A 22784-nucleotide genomic window follows, 5' to 3' on the forward strand; every position below is an offset into this window, starting at 1 on the left:
AAATCCTCTAAAGTCAAAGCAACGAGATTAACTATAATGAGCTTTGACTGTATTTAAATTTAATTCAAAAAAGAACTCCCACTTACTTTATTTACGTTTACTGTTAACTTTTTTTTACGGTAACCTTATTTAGTTAATTATTATTTATTATTAATTTTAGATACCAAATAAAAATATAATTTTTAAATTTTATTAACTTGCTAATCTTCGATTTTTTTCATGATAAATATGAGCCTTACTACCGTTAGATATCCCAGAATAAATTAAAAATTATCCTTAAGTTCAAAATAAAATAGGAATAAATTTTTTTATATACTAAATATTTTCATTTAAAGTAAATGTGTTTAATTTCTTTCATCTATAATAAAAAAAAAATAGATTAATTAAAGTTTAATTAAAAATACATGCAAAAGTAATTACCTTAAGAATTAATATCAAGTTTAGTAAAATCCATTTTTAAGGAATCTTTAAAATAAAGAATAATTATTATTATAAATAGATTGAATAATCATTTTGAATTAAAATTACCTGAATATTCTAAGTCATCATTGTCTGCATTTTTTGGTTCGGGAAGATTTTTAAAATCTAAAAGTTTACTTATATAAACTGCTTGAGGATGTGTCATATATGAGAGAGTACTAGTAGACGATGACGGTGTTGGAAATGATGATTTTTTATTAATTTCATCTGTTTCTTTAAATTGCTTATTAATCGCAGAATCTTTATCAGTAAAACGCAAATTCTTTAATAACTTCCGTAATTCATCTGCTCTAGGTCGTTTTAAAGGATCTGCATCCCAACATTGATTAATAAGATCAAAAATCAATTGAGGAATTTTATAATTAGACTTCGGTCTCAACCCTTACAAATTTTTATTGCTAAGAAATCATCATGAGCTATATCATAATAAGGAGGGAAACCTGTACAAATTTCATATGCAATAATTCCGAATCCATAAATATCACTTGCTTGAGTATATTCTTTTCCTCTTAAAACCTCTGGAGCTACATAAGGTAATACTCCATATATTTTTTTATTACTATTTTGAGAGGATTTGACATTTGCCGGTTGACATAATCCCAAATCAGTAATATAAGCACTTCCATCAAAATCGTTTAATATATTCCCACAATGAAAATCATGATGAATTAATCCTTTATCATGAATATCTTTAAGACCAAGTATAATAGCAGTTAAACTATACAACTTTTTCTTCCAATTCAGTGAAATGAAATTGTTATTTAAATATTGTCTTAAACTACCAACTTTTAAACTCATCACCATTATAAAATTATTTGTTTTTGGATCTTTGGTAATACCAAAACAACGAACTACATGACCACTTGAAAGTGAACATGCTATAATATTTGATTCAACCTTAAAAGAAAATTATAGTTAGTTTAACATTTATTAAAGGATAATGAAGATTTATAAGAAAATATCTTACTTCTTTTAAAAAATCTGTTGTAATGTCTTGTGAGTTATGTAAACATTTTAAAGCAACTTTTGTTTTGCTTATTCTTTTCCATTGATTATAGTGATAATACCAATTATCAATACATCCATCTTTCCAAACTGCCTTAAAAGTAGTTCCAAATCCCCCTTTTGCTAAATATTCAACATCTTCAAATTTATCATATTCAATCCACTCTACGATTTGATCCATATGATTAGCTTCTAATTGTGCTTTTTGAATAAATTCATCAACTTCATGATTTCCACTTGTCCAATTTTTGAAATTTTGTTGAAATCTTTTAGAATTACATGGCTGACAATAAGAATAACTAGTATTATTAGGCTGTTTACAATTTTTACATAAACCATTTTTTTTATAATGTTCTTTTAATTCTTTGTCTGTTATTAATTTATCAATTAACAATTCTTGTTCTTTAGTCAAATACCAATATTTGAAGTCTTTTATTTGTTCAAATATATCATCGCTTAGTTTTTCTTTATCAACTAACGACTTTTGTTCTTTAGTCAAACGATGATGACTAAAATTTTTTATTTGCTCAAATACATGTTTAATTTTGTCCATTTTAATAAATAATCTATTAAACGAAAGTATATTATTAATTCGTATGTAAAAATTAAAAAATAATGAGGTGAAACGTTATTTTATGTTGCAATTGATTTCAAGATCGGCAACAAAATTATCAAAAAAAGACTAGTTAAAATACATAGAGGAAACACAACAATCCTGATCGACAATTAAATTTATTCAATTTTGGCAATTTTATTTAAATTCTCCATTAAAAGTAAGATTAAATGACAAATAAAATAAATAAAAGTTTAACTAAATATAGTAAGTATTATGTAACCAAGGATTATTAATAATAAGTGACGAATTAAAAATGTTATTATAAACAATATATTTAAATTGATTGAAGAACTTTAGTAATATTTTATATATCATGGTAGGTGACAGTCATATAATTTATTGACGCAATTGAAGGCTAAGCTTTAATAAATCTATTTATTCAAATGTATTCTAGAATATTTATCCAAAGAGAGAATTTGGGAATTTGTAATTGTTTTAAAGTAAATGAAACACAAATCTTTTCGCAAACTTATATAGATTGATATCGTATTGTAAAATAAAATTGATCTCATTAACGCTTACGTCATGCATCAATTTAGCTTATTTGTAATAATTTTTTTTTTTAAAAAAAAATATTCCACAAAAAATAATTTCGTAAAAAATAATTTTAATAGTTTAATAAAATTAATCAATTTATTTAATGTATTCAAATGATACGCATAATGTACTTATAGAGGGTAAATTATGTAAAAGGCGAAAAAATGTTTAGAAATAATAAATCTTACAAATCATACGTTCATATAATATTTTGCAGTATATACAGTATAATAATTTGTAAATATTTTCATTAAGTTTTATATAAATTACAAACTAAGGAACTACTTACTCTAATCTTAATGTTTAAAAATAATTCAAAATAAAACAATAATTGAATAATATATCTTTCAATAAAATTTGTAAATAGTTTAAAATCCATCTAAAAGAAAGAACAAATATATTATTGAATTGAAAATTTATTTTCTATATTATAAACTGATCTAAACACGAAAGATAGCGGTCCTTTATATCATATATTTCATCAATCCAATATTGCTGTATAAATTCTAGAGAATCCTCCTCAATATTTTAATATGGGATCCATTTAATAATAATAACATTTGGCTCAAGTGTTTCCATTTGACAATTTTTTATTAAATTATTAATATCATTATTTCTAGATGTTCCACAAATTCCTCTTGTTCCTGAATAGAAAGAATTTTATCTCGGTCGTAACTTTATTGCTTAAATCTAATTGGTTCAGTTTTTCTTCTGCTGTAAGAGAATTATCAGCAAGAATTGTTTGATGCATAAATTAATATCCTCTGTGAATATCATTGCGGGTATTATTATCATATAACTATTAAGTGTTACGTTATTAATTTTCTTCGAAGAGTGGACATTATTATTATAAAAGTGTACTAATATTCCTAATAAGGAAATTTGTACAAAATTCTTGTCATACAGATTTCCAAACACAGAAGTTTCATAATCAAATTGCATTACGTAATTCAAAAAATCAAAAAATCAAAAATCACCATAATAGTAATAGTTAATGTGATGTCACAACTGTCAAAATCAGTGGCCTTGACGGTCATACCTTTTTATTACCATAAGTGATTTTTTTTTTAATTGCCAGATTATGATTCATTATGCCTTTTAGATTTTTCATTTATAATGCAGAAAAAAATTTATTAATAATTATTCAAAAAGATAAAAATTTCATATTGATTGTGATAATTGTTTAAGAAAAAGAACTTTTATTTAGAAAAAAAAATTTGATTTGCATTGCAGAATTTTGCAATGAATTTCTTTTTGCTATAATATTAAATTATTAAAATTTCTGAGATAAAATTATTTTATGATTAAGCATTTCCAGAATTCAAATATGGATGCTAAAAGAAAATTTTTAAAAAGGCAAAAGTCAGTGATGGATTAATATGTAATAACAGATAATTCAATGGAAGTTTGTCATTATTCAAGTAGTTTATTTGAAGAAATTTGTTTTTAGTGTGAAAGATAAGTGGGATAAATCTGATAGAATTAATGTAGATGAAGGTTTTTAATATTATTGCAGTAAATGTCATACTATAGTTCAAACAAAAAAAAACATAGCAATTGGCAAAGATAGTATCAAGTTTCAAGTAATAAAAAAATTATAAAAATAATTTGTTATTAGTCTGTTACAAATTTATTATATAAAGTCATACTTAAATAATTTCACATGATTTAAATCAAAAAGCTACGATGCCGCCAGCAGAAATGAGAATTGCTATAAAAAATATTTTTTTTTAGTAAACGTCATTATTAATTTATACTGATTATGACAAATGTCATGTTATTCAAGATGAAAGGATCTTCACATTTACCACATGACATATGTAACATCCGCAGTCTACTTGTTCCAGAAATTAATGATTTTTAAACTGATATCCCTTTGTTGATCAAATTTTCCTAAAAAGCGTCTGTATTTCACTAAATATTGATTTCAGTATACAAATGTAATTAATTCAATTCGTATGCAATACCCTTATAGAATCATATTTTGACAAATTGCTTAATTTTAACGATAATGGCGAATGGTAAGAGCAAAACAATTATTTTTAGGACTAATTATGTAAATTTCATATATTTTTTTACCTTAAAAAACGTATACATTTTTTATTTTTTTTGCGTTCAGGTGTTATAACTCACAATTTATTCCAAGTTAATTTTGAAAAATAATGGGTTCAAATATTTTTTAATCAAGTCGTAATAAGGCATATAATTACATGGCATGCGCTAATTTATCTCAACGAAATAAGTATTAATATTATTAGAGCTCAAAGAATTATACGTTCATTTATCAATACATATGTATAAAACTTATATTTTATAAAAACGAGTTCTTATTACATGAGATAAAATACATAATTCTTTAGCAAAAATTGCAACCAAAAAAAAAAATAATAATAAATGAAGCAATAGATAATAACAAACGAAATTATGCATTCATTTCTACGAGATGGACACTTTAAGTTTCAAGAAATCTTATGAAAGAATTCGCTTGTCATTTTAAATACCAGAGCATATTATTAATTACACGGAAATTACTTTGATAATTCATTATTATCCTAAACCTCCGGATAAAATGATTGTTAAATAACAATAATCACCTCTCAGTTAAATAGTGCTAAATTGTTTATTGTTAAATAATGTAATGTTAAATTCATTGTTAAATAGCAGAAACCTTCAATTTTAAAAAATATGGTAAATACATTAACATATATAACATATACCATTGTTAAAAAAGAATGTTTTATTAAAAAATAGTAGAAAAATTTGTTAAAAAGAAAATTGTATTTATATTTTTAAAACTAATAGGTGATTTGTTAAAAAAGAAATTTTATTTTCTTTTTATTAAAAAAAAAAATGATATCTACAAAATATTTTAGAATGATTTCAAAGTAGGTATAATATATTTTTATTAGTAAAGTAAAAGGGGTTAAAAACAAACATTAAAATTATACTAATTTAATAGGCTTAAAACTTAACAAATTAAAAAGCCAACATTTAACAAAAAAAATCATAATTTAATTTTAAAAGTTATTACTAACAAAAAGCCATATCCGAACTTCCCGTAACCACTCCATGGTTAGGTCATCCTGCCAGTAGGATATGACGATCGACACAATGTGAGCAAATGGATCCGGTCCCCTTTTGGCTTCATTTTATCTAGACCTATCACCAATCCAGGTCTCGTGATTTGATGGCTGAAAAAACCTGCTGTTGTGCTATCAATTCGTGGAACAAAATTTGCATATCCAACGTGACTGCTGATCAATAACGTCATCACCAAAAGAAATGATTGGTGTCAACAGGAATCCAAAACTTCCAAATTTGCTGTTCCAAGCATGTGTTAATTTTGTACTGCGCCACGGTATATAACTCCGAAAATTTATAAATTTATTTCATTTTGAAATGAATGAAAGCCCAATCTCCTTTTTCAACATGGCATGCTCAAAAATATTTTCAGGAGATTTACCCGAATTAACAAATGAAATTATACAATATTTTAGAAAAGATTTTTCAACATTATATTCATGTATTTTAGTTAATAGATTATGGTGTCGCTTAGCAATTCCATTATTATGGGAAAATCCATTTCCAAAAAGTTATTCTAAAAATTACCAATTCATTAAAATTTACTTAAATAAATTAAATGAAGATGACAAAATAAAATTAAATGAATATGGATTGAATTATAATTTATCTCCATCAAGTACATTATTTAATTATCCTAGTTTTATTAAATATCTAAATACACGGGATGTTGTTTTCTTTATTAAGAATTGGGTTAATACTTTAGTGGATAGTAAAAACCATGAAGAGCTAGTGAACTTAATTTATGGGTTATTAATGAAAGTTTTTATTGAAAATGAAGGAATTTTAAATTCTTTTGAAGTTATATCAAACTTGAATTGGAATCTTGAATATTTTAATAATATTACAGACTTGATATTACAAAATCCGAATCTTACATACAACATCCGAAAATTAAAATTAGATATTTCTTGTCCAAATCTTATACAATTTTTGAAATTTTTATATACTAATTGCAATTCAATCTCAATGATTGTTCTTAATTCTCTATATTCAAATGTTGATAATCGATCATTAGTTGAAAAATATTTATCACAAATAATAATTTCACAACATAATCTTAAAAAAATTTTATTTGAATATAATATTATGATATATAAACCATTTTTAGCATTAAAAAATTCTAATTGTTCAAATACTTTAAATACAATTATATTTTTTTTCATTGATTTTAAAAATATAATTAGTATTTTACAAGAGGTTTTCGATCAATTGAATGTTTTAGAATCTATTCACATTCTTTATTGTAATTCTTTAAATTCTGATTTTGTTCAACAAATTATTAAGGTCATTAAACCTTTTAAATTGAGATCTTTGTTTATGAAAGAAATATTACATGTTGAATCATCACAATTATTTGTACAGAAAATTAGTGATTGGTTAGAAAATCTTGGATTTATGAGGAGTAATACAAGAGAATATAATGAATCAAAACGACAATTACTTGAATTTATTATAAAATATTGTAAAAGGATTAGATGTTTTGAACCGGGTACACCTGATAATAATATTATATATCAATTAATTGAAAATAATCAACATAGTATTAATTATCTTAATATTGAAGTAGACCTTCTCAATGATCATGTTGATTTAAGTTCAAGTGTATTACAAAATTTAGGACAGATTCTTCCTTCTAAATTAGAATACTTACGTTTAAGACTTTGTATTAATACAAGTGATCTGGAAATATTTTTAAAAAATTCACAAAATACTTTTATTAAAAAATTAGTAATTAATTATAAGTTGTATGATAAAGGTGAAGAAGTTTTATTTTATATAAAGAAATATATTATGAAGAAGGAAAGGGTTAAATATTTGGTTATTAATAATAATGATTTAAATATTGAATTATTTACTTTAAAAAACGAAGTAAATGAATTTAAATTACATAATATTATAGTTAAAAAATCCTCTGATTTATATTTTAATCCATATGATTTTATAATTAATAATTATTCACAAGTAAACGTAGTGTATAATTGTATAAATATATTGTAATTGCATTATTAAAACTTCGCAAATACATTGTTAAATTTAGTAAATATGAAATAATACATTATATACTAACCTTGAATAAATACTTGTTTCTTATATGTCAATAATTTTCAAATCCGTGACTACCACTGATGTACTATTTATATCAACTTCACTTATAGAATGGATCATTCGTGTATCTCAAAACCTTTAATTTGGCATCCTGGCCAATTCAAATAAATCCGAAGGTGAAACCAAAAAAGAAGTAAAAGGCAATAAATAACCCATTTCTTTAATTAAGAAAATCAAAGTTTGAAATAATTCCAAAACTTACCACACATCTTCAAAATTACAAAGATGAAACTACAAAAAAAGAAACTTTCAATTAGAAAAGAAAAAAATCAGAATTTCACAACAGCGAAACTTACCATTTTTTTTTCACTAGAATCCCCTAACCTATATATATATATAACTCGGGGTCCCATGGGAAGTTTGTTTTTGGTAATAATATCACTTTTTTTTGACAGTTCGATGAAGAAAATCGTTTTAATAACAATATGTTTGAAATTTTAATGTTATAAATTTACTAGTAAAATAATTTCTCTTCATAATAAACTATGATGAAATATAATCAAGTTAAAGTTATCATTGATCAGCAAAAAAAATTTTCATGACTGAAATAAATACTTGATTTTTTATTTGGTGAACCAAATCTGGATGTGATTTTCATTATTTCATGTCTACCAATTAATTATCTGATACGTCTATTGCGATAAAACAAATATTTTTTTTTGATTAGCGTCACGCATAAATCTTTATATTTTGTTATCTATTAGGAAAGGAAATGACTATATCTGGTTTATTTTTGTTAGTAACTAGAAGTTAAAAAAAAAAATACACGTGATTTTATATTTTTTTAACGTTAAATTAGTAATTTGTCATTATCTTTTATCCTCTAATTTACTAGCGAGAAATATATTGTTAAAATCAGGTGATAAGCTGAATTTTTCGAGGTGGTTACTTGATGTCATACCAATATCCAATCCGAAATTTTCACAAAAAATATTTCTTTTTATTTTGTCATAATTTCAACATATTACACTAATATATAATTTTCTTTATTACATACGCCAATTTACTAGTGTGGATCTAATAAATAATGTCAAAGATTGTAGTTAATTATTGTACGAAGAGTAATAACACTTTAATGATTTATAGGCAAATTCATATGAGTTAGAAATAATAATATTTTTAAATATATCTAGAGCTTCTGGTCAGATAATTAATATATTATTAACACAATCTATTATTAATCATATTTAATGATGTCCAAATCTCAGATTATGAGAATCAATTGCATATAATCTACAATCTTTAACATTGATTGATACTCTGGAGGTTTTACATATTTTACAGTACATTAATAAATTAAAATACAACTTCCATTTTTAAACTCAGGCCTTTATTTATTCATATAAATTTTATAAATGTGGTTAAATTTATTCAAAAAATTTTTTTAAAGGTCGTAACGACTTTGATAATAGATTCGTGACGATTTAGATCAGTGATCGTCTTAATGCGCAGTAACTAGATTGTATCCAAATAATTACTAAAAATTCACTATTCTGGCACAATTTAATACATTTCAGCAAAGAACTTATCGTCTTATCCCAATGAAGATTTTGTAATGCCTTATTTATTAACATTGTGTATGGTTATTTATATAACTAAATGTATCAATATATAAATCCTCATATTTTTGAACTATAATATTATGTAATTTATATTCATTTACTTCGTCTTTTAAAAAAAATAATTCGACAGGTGCTGTACTGGCATTAGAATCTGATTCTACAATAGCCAAATATTTAATCCTTTCCTTTTTTATAATATATTTCTTTATAAAAAATAAAATTTTTGTATTTTCATCTCTTTCATCTTCTTCGGGTGTATACTCGAATTTATTACTAATTAATAATTTCTTAATGAAAGTATTTTGTGAATTTTTTAAAAATATTTCTAGATCACTTGTAATAAAAGAAAGAGCTAAACATAAATATTCTAACCTAGAAGGAAGAGCCTGTCCTAAATTTCGTAATAAAATTGAACTGTCTTTATAAATAGAATAATTTTCGAAAAAATCCCTTCAATAGTAATATAATTAATAATATGTTGATTCTTTTCAATTAATAAGTAAATACTATTATTATTATTATAATAATAAGGTATACCCGAATAAAAATATCTAATCTTTTTACAATATTTTATAATAAATTCAAATAATTGTTGTTTTTGTTCATAATAAATGGTTTCTCCCATTTTTCCACATCCAAATCCAAGATTTTCTAAACAACCACTAAATTTCTGTAATAATAATAGTAATGATTCAATATGTTCATTAAGTATTATTTCATTCATAAACAAAGATCTTAATTTAAAAGGTTTAATGACCTTAATAATTTGTTGAACAAAATCTGGATTTAAAGAATAACAATAAATAATGTGAATAGATTCTAAAACATTCAATTGATCAAAAACCTCTTGTAAAATACTAATTATATTTTTAAAATCAATGAAATAAAATGTAATTGTATTTAAAGTATTTGAACAATTAAAATTTTTTAATGTTAAAAATGGATTATATAAATTAACAAAAGATCCAAATGAAATTTTTTTGAGATTATTTTGTGAAATAATTATTGGTGATAAATAATTTTCAACTAATGAATAATCATTGATATCAATTTTATATAAAGGAAATTTAAAAACAATCGATGAGATTGAATTGTAATTAGAACTTAAAAATTTTAAAAATGGAATGGTATTTTCCGATAAGGTAACATGACTGAGTGTTAAACCTCTGATATTGTATGTAAGATTTGGATATTGTAAAATCAAGTCTATTGTATCATCAAAATAACTATTATAATAAAAATTCATGTCCAATACAACTTCAAAAGAATGTGAGTTTACTTCATTTTCAATGAGTAATGACCTATAAGCTAATTTTCCTAGAATATGATTGTATTTATACTCTAAAGTAATAACCCAATCTTCAACAGAATTACTAATTTTAAATGTATCTAAGTATTTAATAAAACTAGGATAATTGAATAATGTATTTGAAAGTAATAAATTATCATTAATTCCATATTCATTAAATTTTGCTTTGCCATCCTCATTTAAGAAGCATAAATAAGTATTAATATAATGATAATTTTGAGTAGAAAGTGAAAATGGATCTTCCCATAATAATGGAATGGCTAAACGGCACCATAATCTATTTACTAAAATACATGAATATAATGTTGAAATATCTTTTCTAAGATACTGTATAATGTTATAGGTTAGTTCAGGTAAATCTCCTGAAAATATTTTTGAGCATGTCATGTTGAGCAAAAGAAAAAGGAGTTTGCTTTCATTTCAAAATGAAATAAATTTATAAATTTTCAGAGTTGTACAATTTTATTTAGTATTCCATAAAAGGACAACAAAAGAACCAAAAATAGCATGTAAATCATTCCTTTAAATAATTCTGTTAATTTCAAGAAAGGTTATGTCTTTTGTCAATCAGGTGGAGGTGTACTAATTCCGGGCCTGCTGATCTCCTTTATTTGTTACAATACATTGAAATATCATAAAGTAAATTCTTATTATAAAACGTATATAATTATTTGTGATTATTTACAAATTCCTAATAAAATGATCAATTAATTAACTCTTTATAGATGTTTTATTGTCCAATAAGAAAATTACTACGAAACTTCAGGTATATTAAGTATTATTCTTAACTAGTAAAGAAGAAAAAAGCAAAGAGCGATCAGTGACTGAAGAAGATATGGATTTGCATATACAGGTGAATCAGAATTGTTCATCACATCTACCCAAAATTAAAAAGAAGAAATTTCAGAGGACAAAAAAATTGGACAAAAGAGAGTTAGTAAAGAAGAAGTGAGTAGAGGGACATTAGTAATAGTGATAGTGATGGTGAGAGTAGTCTAGTAAATATTGTTACAGAGGTAGCATTAGGGATGGCAACAGTCGGTCATGGTTGGTTATCGGTCGGTCATAACCGGTTATGGGTCTTTGACCGACCGACTGACCATTTTGGCTGACCGGTTATTAAGAAAAAATGTTAAAAAGTTTTTTTTTTTGATTAAATCCGCTAATAAAAACATTATACAACTTTTTATTGATTAAGCTCATAAAAAAGTGTTAAATGAATAGGGTTGGTTAAATGGTCAGTTAACGATCAGTTAAACGGTCGGTTAAACGGTCAGTCAAGTTAAATGGTCGGTCAGAGTTTTTACTGACTGATATCGGTCACGGTTATTAACCAGTCATGACCAGTTATGACCGTAACTATTGCCATCCCTAGGTAGCATGTAAAGTAGGAAAGGTAAGAAGGGTCGTAAAATGAAGAAAAAGAATAAAAAGAAGTGGTAAGTTTGTTGATTAGGTACCTCGTGTTATGGGCGAAGGTATTAGCTAGATTTTTAATTAGAATTTAAATTGAAAACCATAAATAGTAGTAGTTGTATGTAGTTAATTGTTATGTATTAATTTGTCATGATAGTTTAGCGTGTTTAGTAGATAGATATTAGGAGATGCATGCGTCTAAATTGTGACAATTTGTTTTTTTCAAATATTAATAAGTTTTTTTTTAAAAAAAAAAATAAGTATTATTAAATCATGTTATTTTATTTTCTCAAATCAAATTAAATATTATTGATCTCCCGGATATCTGAAAAAAAAAATTATCTGGGGATACACAAAAAAATTTGAGTTCTAATTTTTATTAATTGCTACAATATCTTTTAATTATACTAACAAAATCAAGATACAAGAAATTATATTATGGTCATTCAAAATATGAATTGTGAAAATTGTTATAATGTATATATGAATAAAGGGGATATATGGTGTAAATTATGTCAAACAAATTATTTTTATGAAAATTTCACAACTTGAACCAGTGGCAATAAAAAAGTTGATAGTTTTATCCATGAAGTTTTAGAAAAGATTTTTCGACATTATATTCATGTATTTAGTCAATAGATTACAGTGTTCAGAAAATGACTTGAAATGACCAAATGATTCAAATGACAAATGATATAACATGTAACTTAAAAATTAGTTAACTTCATTACTAAATAAAAAAATAAAATATTTATTATATTAATATTTACGAAATTATTATTTTTTTTAAAAAAATCAATAACATGTAGAAAAATTGAACGACGTTGATAGAAAAGATGGTCAATTAAATTGAATGCCGGATAAATAGTTTGATTTTCAAATTCATAAGAATCAAAAAAATTTGATACTATTTCTTACAATATTATATTATGTGAAGAAATTGTTGATTTAATAATAGATTATTATAACCAAATCCATATCCAAAATTCTCTATCCCTATAAAAGTATTTATATTTAAAATATAATTAAAAACTTTTTAAAATATATTTAAAATATACTTAAAATATATTTAATTTAAAAATTGCGAAATACTTATAATATACTTAAAATGTATTTAAAATTATCTTAAAATATATTTCTAATATATTTAATTTTTGCCCAAATACTTAAAATATACTTAAATTATATTTAAATTAAAATTTAAGTATATTATAGATATATTTTTTACATACTTAAAATATTCTTATAATATATTTCATAATATATTTTAAGTATATTTTAAGTATGTAAAAAATATACTTATAATAATCTTATAATATACTTAAATTTTAATTTAAATATAATTTAAATATATTTTAAGTATATGGGCAAAAATTAAATATATTAGACATATATTTTAAGATAATTTTAAGTATATTTTAGATATATTAAAAATATATTATAAGTATTTTGCAATTTTTAAATTAAGTATATTTTAAATATATTTTAAGTATATTTTAAGTATAATACTTTTTATAGGGTATATAATCTCCAGATTTTTGAATAAATAAATGGTTTAGTTAAATTAATAATTTATTGAGTAAAATTAAGTATCAAAAGAATAATAAATTAATAATAAATGAAATAAATGAAATGAATAGTTTCTAATACATTTAATTGTTCAAATATTTTTCCTCATTTTCATTTGAGAATTGAAATGACATGCATCGATTTTAAAAAATAATAATTTTGTAAATATTAATATTTTATCTCTTTATTTAATAATAAATGTTAACTAATTACAAAAAAATTTAAAAAATAAAAAATTTAACCGAAAAACAAAAACTTTTGCTTAAAGCTATTATTAATAAAAAAAATATTTTTGGAACTTCACCTATATATAAGAATTTCTGGGTTTCTAACTGATCTTTATGATAATAACTTGTGAGAATGTGAGATAATTAAATAATCAGTAATGATCTATAAATAGAAATAAAAAGGTTATCCTATGATCACTCAGATAAATGAGGTATTGAATTACTAGGCTAATATCAGAACGCTCATCCACGCTTACTCAGGCATATATACCAGATTTCATCTAGACTCACAAAGAATCCCGACAAATAAATATATTTGGAAAACCTTAGACATATATATACGTGAGCAGACCCATGAACTAAATCGTAAAAAAGCCTTCATTGCAATTAAAGCTCAATTGAACACAATAACTCACCTAATATCAGGGATAATGAAAAAATTTCATTAGGTATAAGGTGGTATCCAGGTATAAGGTGGTATCCAAGTATAAGGTGGTATCCTATCACCTGAAAACATAAATATACCTTATAAATATTTATCAGCTAGAAAGATGCTTCTATAAAGGTCCAAAACTACTCCTATTTATAAGAAATTTTTACATTATACTTAATATAAATTTTACTATACTTATATTTTACAATAAGACAAACCCTTATTACTAATTTTCCATTATATTAATATAATAACTATAATGAGTCATAACTATTAACAATAAAATAAACAATTACAAACCCTGATTAATAATTTTTCATTACTATATTAATTATTCAATAAAATAACTTATAATGAGTCATAACTATTAATATTTACAATGAGATAAATAATTACACGCCCTGATTACTAATTTTCCATTATATTCTTTTGTCAATAAAATAACTTATAATGAGTCATAACTATTAATATTTACAATAAGATGAATAATTACAAACCCTGATTACTAATTTTCCATTATATTCTTTACTTAATTATTAATTATTAAAATAAAACTATATTAATATTTAATAATGTCTAACTTTATAGTTTATAGAATATTATTCATTATTTTACATTTGGTAAATTGATCTTTAGTTACCAATTTTTACAATGAAATGATTTGTAATGAGTTGTAGTAATTATATTGTATTATTTCATTTACACTTGATCACTATAAAATTTTGGATATATATTTTAACACATTTTCTGTGCTACAATATTTACTATGACTTGCTATGCCCAAATTCATTAATATGTCATATTTCTTTTGATTTATTGTTTATTAAATTATATTATAGTTCTTCCTTGGTCATTTGAATGTAATTTTGGCCAGCATTATAATTTTTGCCTAAACTACATTCATTATTTTTTATTATAGTCACATGATTATTTATGTGATAAATATTAGCCAATCAAAATCAAACGATTTAATGATTAAATGACAAATGATTATGAAAAATTTCATAAATCATTTAAATAATGGTCAAATGGCCAGGTTATTTCCGAACACTGATAGATTATGGTGTCGTTTGGCCCTATAAAAAAATTGGATACGTTTTTTATAAAGTTTTTATACGATTTTTTTTCCTTAGAAATAACGTATCATAATAGGATACGGAAAAATGCACAATTCCGTATCACTAAAAATATGGTTTGGATACGGAATTTGCACGGAATTCATATGGAATTTACATGATTTGATCACTGATTTTATCACGAAATTTATACGATTTGGTCACTGAATTTACTATTTGTATTACAGTTTACTATAATTATATTTATATAAATCTAATTTTACTTTATTAAATTAAATAAAAAATAAAAAATAAACAAAATACAGAAAATTCCCTCCTTATTAAGGCCACCTATTGCAACCAAAATTATCTATAAGTTCAGGTTCATTTGGAGTCAAACAACCTAAAAAAAAACAAAAAAGAACGTCTAACTTAATTGGAAACAAAACCCCCCCTTCATATAGTATCTGCAATCGTCCAAGTCACCAAAGGTCAGCGTTCCTACAAAAAAAGAAAGAGAACTCCAGAATGTCTGACCTACATAAATGAAAAGAATTATGAAGCATCTGATGAAAAAAAAACCAAAACAACAAAATAAATCCAAAACTGACCTACAAAAAAAGAAGACTCTGAAGCAACAAAACTGAAACAACCTACAAAAAGAAAAGAATCTGAACCCAATTTACAAAAAAAAAAAAAGAAAATTTGAACTGACCTAAAAAAAGAAAAAAATCCTGAACAATCCTACAAAAAGGAAAGGACTCCCAAACTGATCTACAAAAAAACTGAATCTTCTCACAAAAAAAAATCTGCTGGCCTATGAAATAAAAAAAGGGATAAATATAAATAAAAAAGAAAGGGGAATAAAGAATAAATCAAAAAAAAATATTTTTTTAAAAAGAGGGTAACGAAGTTAGGAGAGTTAAGAAAAAATTTTTTTTTTAAAAGGAGGACGTCAAAGTTAGAAAAATAAAAAATTTTTTATAAAGAGGAAATAGAAATAGGAAGAAGAAAATTTTTAGAAGAGTGGGAATAAAAGAATAAAATCAAAAAAATTTTTTTTTTTAAGGGAGTAATGAAAAAAAATTTTTTTTTTAAAGGAGAGTGATGAAAAAGAAAAATTTTTAAAGTGAGGTACGAAAAAAAAAATTATTTTTTAAAAGGGGGGTGACGAAAAAAGAGAAGGAAAGGAAAGACAGAAAGGAAGATCGGAAGATCAAACTCATCAAAGTAAGGGTTTATATAAAAAAACAAAAAACGTATCATAACAAAACAATAAACAATCACGTGATCTCGTGTTATGATACGAGATTTTTGTAAAATTATTTTCTAAAAATATTAAGTTTAAAAATTCCGTATACATTCCGTATGATTAATTTTTTCCGTATACATTAGTTTTTTTAAAAAATGTTCAAAAATGAATTGCTTATTAAATATACGGAATTTGTATACGGAATCTATAGAAACGTACATAAAATGTATACAAAACGTATCCTTTCCGTATACATATTTCTTATAGGGTGGCTATTCAATTATGGAAGATCCATTTTCACTTCAGCTCAAAATTATCGTTGTATTAAACCTTTTATGCTTTTTAATGAATATGGCAAAATAAAATTAAATGAATATGGAACTAATAATAATTTATTCCATCAAATACGTTATTTAATTATCCTAGTTTTATTAAATACTTAAATATAAATAAAATTTGTTTGGCCATTATAAAAGTCTATTTTAAGATGTTTCACAATTCGTATATATATTGATCATCTAAATGTATTGATTGATATTTCAGCAAAAAAATACGACGATAAGCTAAGAAATTTAGTTTACAGGTCATTATTTGAAGTGATCATTGAAAATGAAGGAAATTTACATTCTTTTGAAGGTGTATCAGATACGATTTATAATGATAAATATTTTAATGATAATATGGACTCCAAACCTTACAGAAATTTAACACTCCACATTATATATATGTAATACTTCATATCAAAATATTATTACATTTTTAAAATTTTTATATTCTAATTGCAATTCAATCTCATCGATTGGTTTTTTTTGGATTTTCTATCTATGATAACAGTAATGATTCATTAATTGAAAAATATTTATCACAAATAATTATTTTACAGTGCAACATAATCTTGAAAGAATTTTATTTGAATTTAGTGATTATAAGTTATATTTACGTTCTGTATTATTTTGTGTACAAATATGTAAAACCACTTTTATCATTAAAAAAATTCTATTGTTTAAATACTTTAATTACAACAATATTTTGAAAATATTGTTGTATTTAAAGTATAATTAGTATTTTACAAGAGATTTTTGATCAATTGAATGTTTTAGAATCTATTCACATTCTTTATTGTTATTCCGTAAATTCTGATTTTTGTTCAACAAATTATTAAGGTTAAAATAAACCTTTTAAATTGAGGTCTTTATTTATGAAAGAAATATTACATAATAAATCGATTACAATTTCTATTACAAAAACATGACGATTATTTAAAAAATTTTGGATTTGGAATTATGGGTAACGAATATAATGAACGAAAACAACAATTATATGAATTTATTATAAAAAGATTAGATATTTTGATTAAGGTATACCTGATGATAAGAATATTTATCTATTCATTGAAATAGTAATCTAATTATCTTACTATTGAAGTGAATTTTTATGACCGTATTACTGATTTTGAAAGAATTAAGTTCAATTTTATTACAAAAATTAGGACAAGTTCTTCCTTTTAAATTAGAATTTTTATGTTTAACTCCTGCATATAACATATAAGTGTAACGTAAGACTTTACATATTACAATTATTACATGGGGTAGGGCTTACATAATAAATGTCACTTCCCTAATGTACAGTACGTGATTTTTATCATTACAACAATCAAATTTAAAAAACTGCAGCAAACCATACATAAATATATATATTTGAAATGCTTCGCCTAATTTACCTTCGAGCATTTATGGCAAGTCTATAGATAGTTTAAGAGCAAAGTTACGTTCAGATATTTCACGTTTTAAATATTAGTTTAGAAATTTGGGTTTGAAAAACCCCACATTTTTGTAAATAGTATTTTCTTTTTAAGAAGGAATAGCAAACCATTTTTAAATTTTTGAAAAAAATGAACGTAAAATAATTCTTAAGAATAGTTTTCATCCAAAAGAAAGAAGATAAATTAATATGAGTTTTATTAATAATAAAATGATTATAAAAAAAGAATTCGATCAATTTTAAATATAGTGTAACAAAATATTTTGATCGCATAAAAATTTATTAAATACTTTTGATTTAATTAGTCACTGTGACTCGTTACATTCGGTAAAACTTAGGATAGGATAAAAAGTATATCATTAGATTTATTACTCGGATTGTAATACGAGATTTAGTTTAAGTAGACGATTTTTTAACTATTAAACTGAATCGCAACACAATTGTCATGTTCATTATCTTAGTAAGTAAAAAAATTATGTTTAAAAAATAAACTATTTGAAACTTTGGGATAAATATTATGTATTAAAATATGTGTTCGCATGAAGGGTATCAAAAAAAATATTAGTGATCGCCGAAATCATTGACTCACGGTTCACGAATTAAAGTGTGAATATATTATTTGGATACGTGAAACAATAGTGTAATTATCTGGTGATATTATATAAATCAAAGAAGAAAGAAGTATGATTAATTTTTACTGTGAATTTATTTTGAGTATCCAAAGAAAAAAACTTAAGAGTAGTTGCTGAGTTAATTGTACATGTTTTGTAAGTTGTCTCGTGATATTTTGATTAACGATCGTTGTTGAGCTTTCATTTACATTGAATTTCGCGTTTATAAACTATTCTTTCCTTTAATACTTTCCTTTAAAACTAGTTTCTAAAATAAAACTTATTAAAATATTTATCTAGTTGAATGATATCCACATGCCATATATGATGAAAATGATAATAAACCCAGTGGTGTTGACAATGAACCTGAAATGAAATGTTTAGGAAGAAGCTTTGGATATAAGAAAAAGGAATAAGAAAACAATGCTCTATTTGTAACTCATAGTATCACGATTCATAAATTGTTCTGAAAAGAATATAAAGTAGTATGATGATAAAGAAAATGCTTATCTTAAAGAATATTGATACGAGGGTACATAATATTATTATTGTATTACAGTATTAAGGTTAGGGTTAGGATATTTGATTTATGGGTTAGGTAAAAGTATATAAATGAGGAAATTTGGACAATGAAAAAATTTAAAATTTATAATCGTCATAATCCAAAATGATCAGAAATCATGTGATAAATGACCAATGCGTAATCATTAATCAGCTGATCTGCTGTGTCCAATAACGGAACTGACAATTCCGAAACTTTATAAAAGTACTTTGTTTGAAATTTTACATAGGATATCTCCCCTTTCTTCTTTACAATATGGTATACTCAAAAATATTTTCAGATCTTCCTGAATTAACAAGTGAAATTATTCAATACTTTCAGAATGATTTTTCAACGTTACATTCGTGTGTTTTGGTTAATAGATTATGGTGTCGTTTATCAATTCCATTATTGTGGGAGAACCCATTTTTAAAGAAAATTGTTGGAAACCATCACTTTATTAACTTTTACTTAAGTAAATTAAATGAAGATGACAAATTAAAATTGAAAGAACATGGAATCATAATTCCTTCGAGTACACTTTTTAATTATTCTAGTTTTATTAAATGTTTAAATAACCAATACATTTATTCTTCTATTTTTCACTACGCAAAAATTTTAAATTTTTACAAAGATAAAAAATTATTAAATTTTATTTACCTGTCATTGATCAAAATATTTATTGAAAATGAAGCTAATTTACATACCTTTGAAATTTCTCAGAGGTACTATATTAATAACGAAACTTTATTTCCATTAATCCTAGAATATCCAAAATTCATTTGTAATATTAAAAACCTAATGATTAATTTTGGCGGATTAAATAATAATAATTTGTTATTACTTTTAAAATGTTTTTATCTTAATTGTAGTTCAATTTCATCATTAGATTTTAATTTTTATCGTAAGAAACATGATGATGATATATCTAAAGTAATTGAATCACAAAAAAATCTCCAAAAAATTTCTTTTAGTTATGGTGTTAATCCTTTAAAAATTTTAACAATTTCTAATTGTTTAAATACCTTAAAAATAATCATATTTTATAAACTTAATTTAAAAAATATTAATTTTAATGAAGTATTTGAACAATTAAATGTTTTAGAATCTATACATATTCTTTATTGTTTTAATTTAAATTCTACAATTATTCAACAAATTATTAATCTAACCAAACCATTTAAACTAAAATCTTTATTTATAGAACATAATTCTTTATTACAAATTAAGTCATTAGAATTATTGTTACAAAAGTCTGGTAATTACTTAGAAAATATTGGATTTGAATCATCAATAGATTATAAATTAAAACTAAAATTATTTAAATTGGCCAAAATTTATTGTGTTAATATCAAATTTCTAGAAATGTTTGGATTTGATGTCCTTAATGTTTTTTTAGGAATTGATTTAATTAAAAATGTTCAACAAAATCTCAATTATCTTTCTATCAATTGTTCAGAAAATATGCATGGGCAACAAACTTTTGATGATAAAATTAGTTCAATTATATTACAAAATTTAGGACAGGTTCTTCCTTATAGATTAGAATATTTAAGTTTGTTTCTTAAATTTAATATAAATGATTTGAAAATATTCTTTAAGAATTCTCAAAATATTTTTATTAAGAAATTGTTAATCGGAAATAAGGTGTATCTAAATAGTGAAGACTTTTTAGCTTGTATTAAGAAATATATTATGAAAGAAAAAAGAGTCTCATATTTAGCTATGGATAATGGTCCTGATGGATATGGATGGGAGTTTAAATTAAAAGATGAAGTAGAAGAGTTTAAATCTTATGGTATTCAAGTTATGTTTCATGATAATTTATATATTAGATTTCATAATTTAAAGAATGAATTATTATATTAATTATTAATTTTTATGATTATTAAATAAATTTGTTTTACAAGATTTTAATGGCTTATTATTGCGTGGGATGATTGAAAGTAAAATGAGTAAATAAAAAGAGTTTGAAATGAAAACAATAAAATTAATTCTAATATAAATTGTACAAGAATAAATTAAACAAACTAATTATTTGAAATTCAAGTATATTGTAAACATTGTTATGAAGTTTTACATTTTAATCTCCAAATTGTTCACACCTACTTTATTAGTTATATTAATTCTTATATTTTTTGTAAAATTAATAACTAGACATCATATTTATTTAAACTTGCCCAAAGATTATTATCAAATTTCTTCCGAATGAGTAGAACCAACTTTGACCAACAAATCTATGTTACCAAAACTTCAATAATGTCCTAATTCAGTAATTATAAAATTTTTAATTTTCAATCTTAGTTTATAGATATACCGATTTATTTTTTTTTCCATTAATTATTACGCAATTTGGCTGTCTAATATTTAAGAATCGTTTCATTTTAAATCATTACTACGCACATTTGATCATGTAAGATCACTTTTCTCGCTACCTTCTTCATTTCGTTCATATTCTTTTATATGTCCTTTTTATCTTCAAATCTAACTGTCTAGGTAGATAGGGTAATGCTTTTTGGTATTTTGACGAAGCAGCATGATGTTGTGCATGGGTGGGAGCATAGCATATTTAGTTATTTACTTCGTAAGCCTGTGGGTACCAGCTTTGCTGCAGTCTCATAGTAGGGTTATAGTACTTTGTCATTATCATTTTATAATAATGAAAAATAGTAAGATTTTCGAAATGTAATAATATTATTTTGCTTTTTGTATGAATTATCTTTTTTTTAAAAAATACATAATGAGTTTTTGTTAGAATATAACTAATGAGACAAGTCATATCAACTCATTAAATAAATTTTAAGGATTCATACAATTTCTAAGAGTTCAAAACTATATATAAATTTTAGTATAAAAGTTATTAAATTATTAAATGTTTTACAATAAAACTATTTTATGTTTAAGGCAGTTTTAATTTCATTCAAAATAAAATTTGCATTACTTTACATATAGCCAATTTTTTAAATTAAGATTTTACATTCAAATTACCAATTTAATACATGAGAGTGATGGATATACAGTATATTAGCTAAAATTAATTAGTTATATGATTTTAATTTTTTTATTAACATGAAAATCGGAATAAATTTCTTGCTACAAAATTGTCAATAACTTAACATCATGTACATAAGCGAGATGGATAAATTTGTATTCATTTGAAAGAGGAAATCAATACCTAGTATCCAATGAATTCAAAATCGCATGAATTAAATCACTAATT

The 22784-nt window shown here is 23.4% G+C and overlaps 5 protein-coding genes across 5 annotated transcripts; 2 read left to right on the forward strand and 3 right to left on the reverse strand.

Annotated features, from left to right (window-relative positions):
* Positions 1–421: 421 nt before the first annotated feature.
* On the reverse strand, positions 422–2038 carry OCT59_000139 (uncharacterized protein; the record flags this gene model as incomplete). Its single annotated transcript, XM_066138619.1, has 4 exons — positions 422–465; positions 529–789; positions 1320–1377; positions 1448–2038. The coding sequence occupies 4 exons, from the start codon at positions 2036–2038 to the stop codon at positions 422–424; spliced, it is 954 nt and encodes a 317-aa protein (XP_065988098.1).
* A 3921-nt stretch (positions 2039–5959) lies between these two features.
* Positions 5960–7749, forward strand: OCT59_000140 (uncharacterized protein). The gene has a single exon (XM_066138620.1). It carries the CDS (start codon positions 6038–6040, stop codon positions 7718–7720), a length of 1683 nt encoding a protein of 560 aa, XP_065988099.1. The 5' UTR covers positions 5960–6037; the 3' UTR covers positions 7721–7749.
* A 1646-nt stretch (positions 7750–9395) lies between these two features.
* On the reverse strand, positions 9396–11086 carry OCT59_000141 (uncharacterized protein; the record flags this gene model as incomplete). Its single annotated transcript, XM_066138621.1, has 3 exons — positions 9396–9808; positions 9955–10060; positions 10235–11086. The coding sequence occupies 3 exons, from the start codon at positions 11084–11086 to the stop codon at positions 9396–9398; spliced, it is 1371 nt and encodes a 456-aa protein (XP_065988100.1).
* A 4654-nt stretch (positions 11087–15740) lies between these two features.
* Positions 15741–16791, reverse strand: OCT59_000142 (uncharacterized protein; the record flags this gene model as incomplete). Its single annotated transcript, XM_066138622.1, has 5 exons — positions 15741–15802; positions 15886–15936; positions 16011–16052; positions 16115–16216; positions 16761–16791. 5 exons carry the CDS (start codon positions 16789–16791, stop codon positions 15741–15743), a joined length of 288 nt encoding a protein of 95 aa, XP_065988101.1.
* Positions 16792–19840: 3049 nt separating this feature from the next.
* OCT59_000143 (uncharacterized protein) lies at positions 19841–21433 on the forward strand (the record flags this gene model as incomplete). The annotated part of the gene is made up of 1 exon (XM_025325947.1): positions 19841–21433. One exon carries the CDS (start codon positions 19841–19843, stop codon positions 21431–21433), a length of 1593 nt encoding a protein of 530 aa, XP_025178688.1.
* Between the last annotated feature and the right edge of the window lie 1351 nt (positions 21434–22784).

The sequence above is a fragment of the Rhizophagus irregularis genome, chromosome 1 (genome assembly GCF_026210795.1).
Source record: "Rhizophagus irregularis chromosome 1, complete sequence".
Taxonomy (NCBI): Eukaryota; Fungi; Glomeromycota; class Glomeromycetes; order Glomerales; family Glomeraceae; genus Rhizophagus; species Rhizophagus irregularis.

Coding starts and splice junctions, on each gene's coding strand:
- OCT59_000140 (XM_066138620.1), top strand. CDS start 6,038: ATGAATGAAAGCCCAATCTCCTTTTTCAACATGGCATGCTCAAAAATA.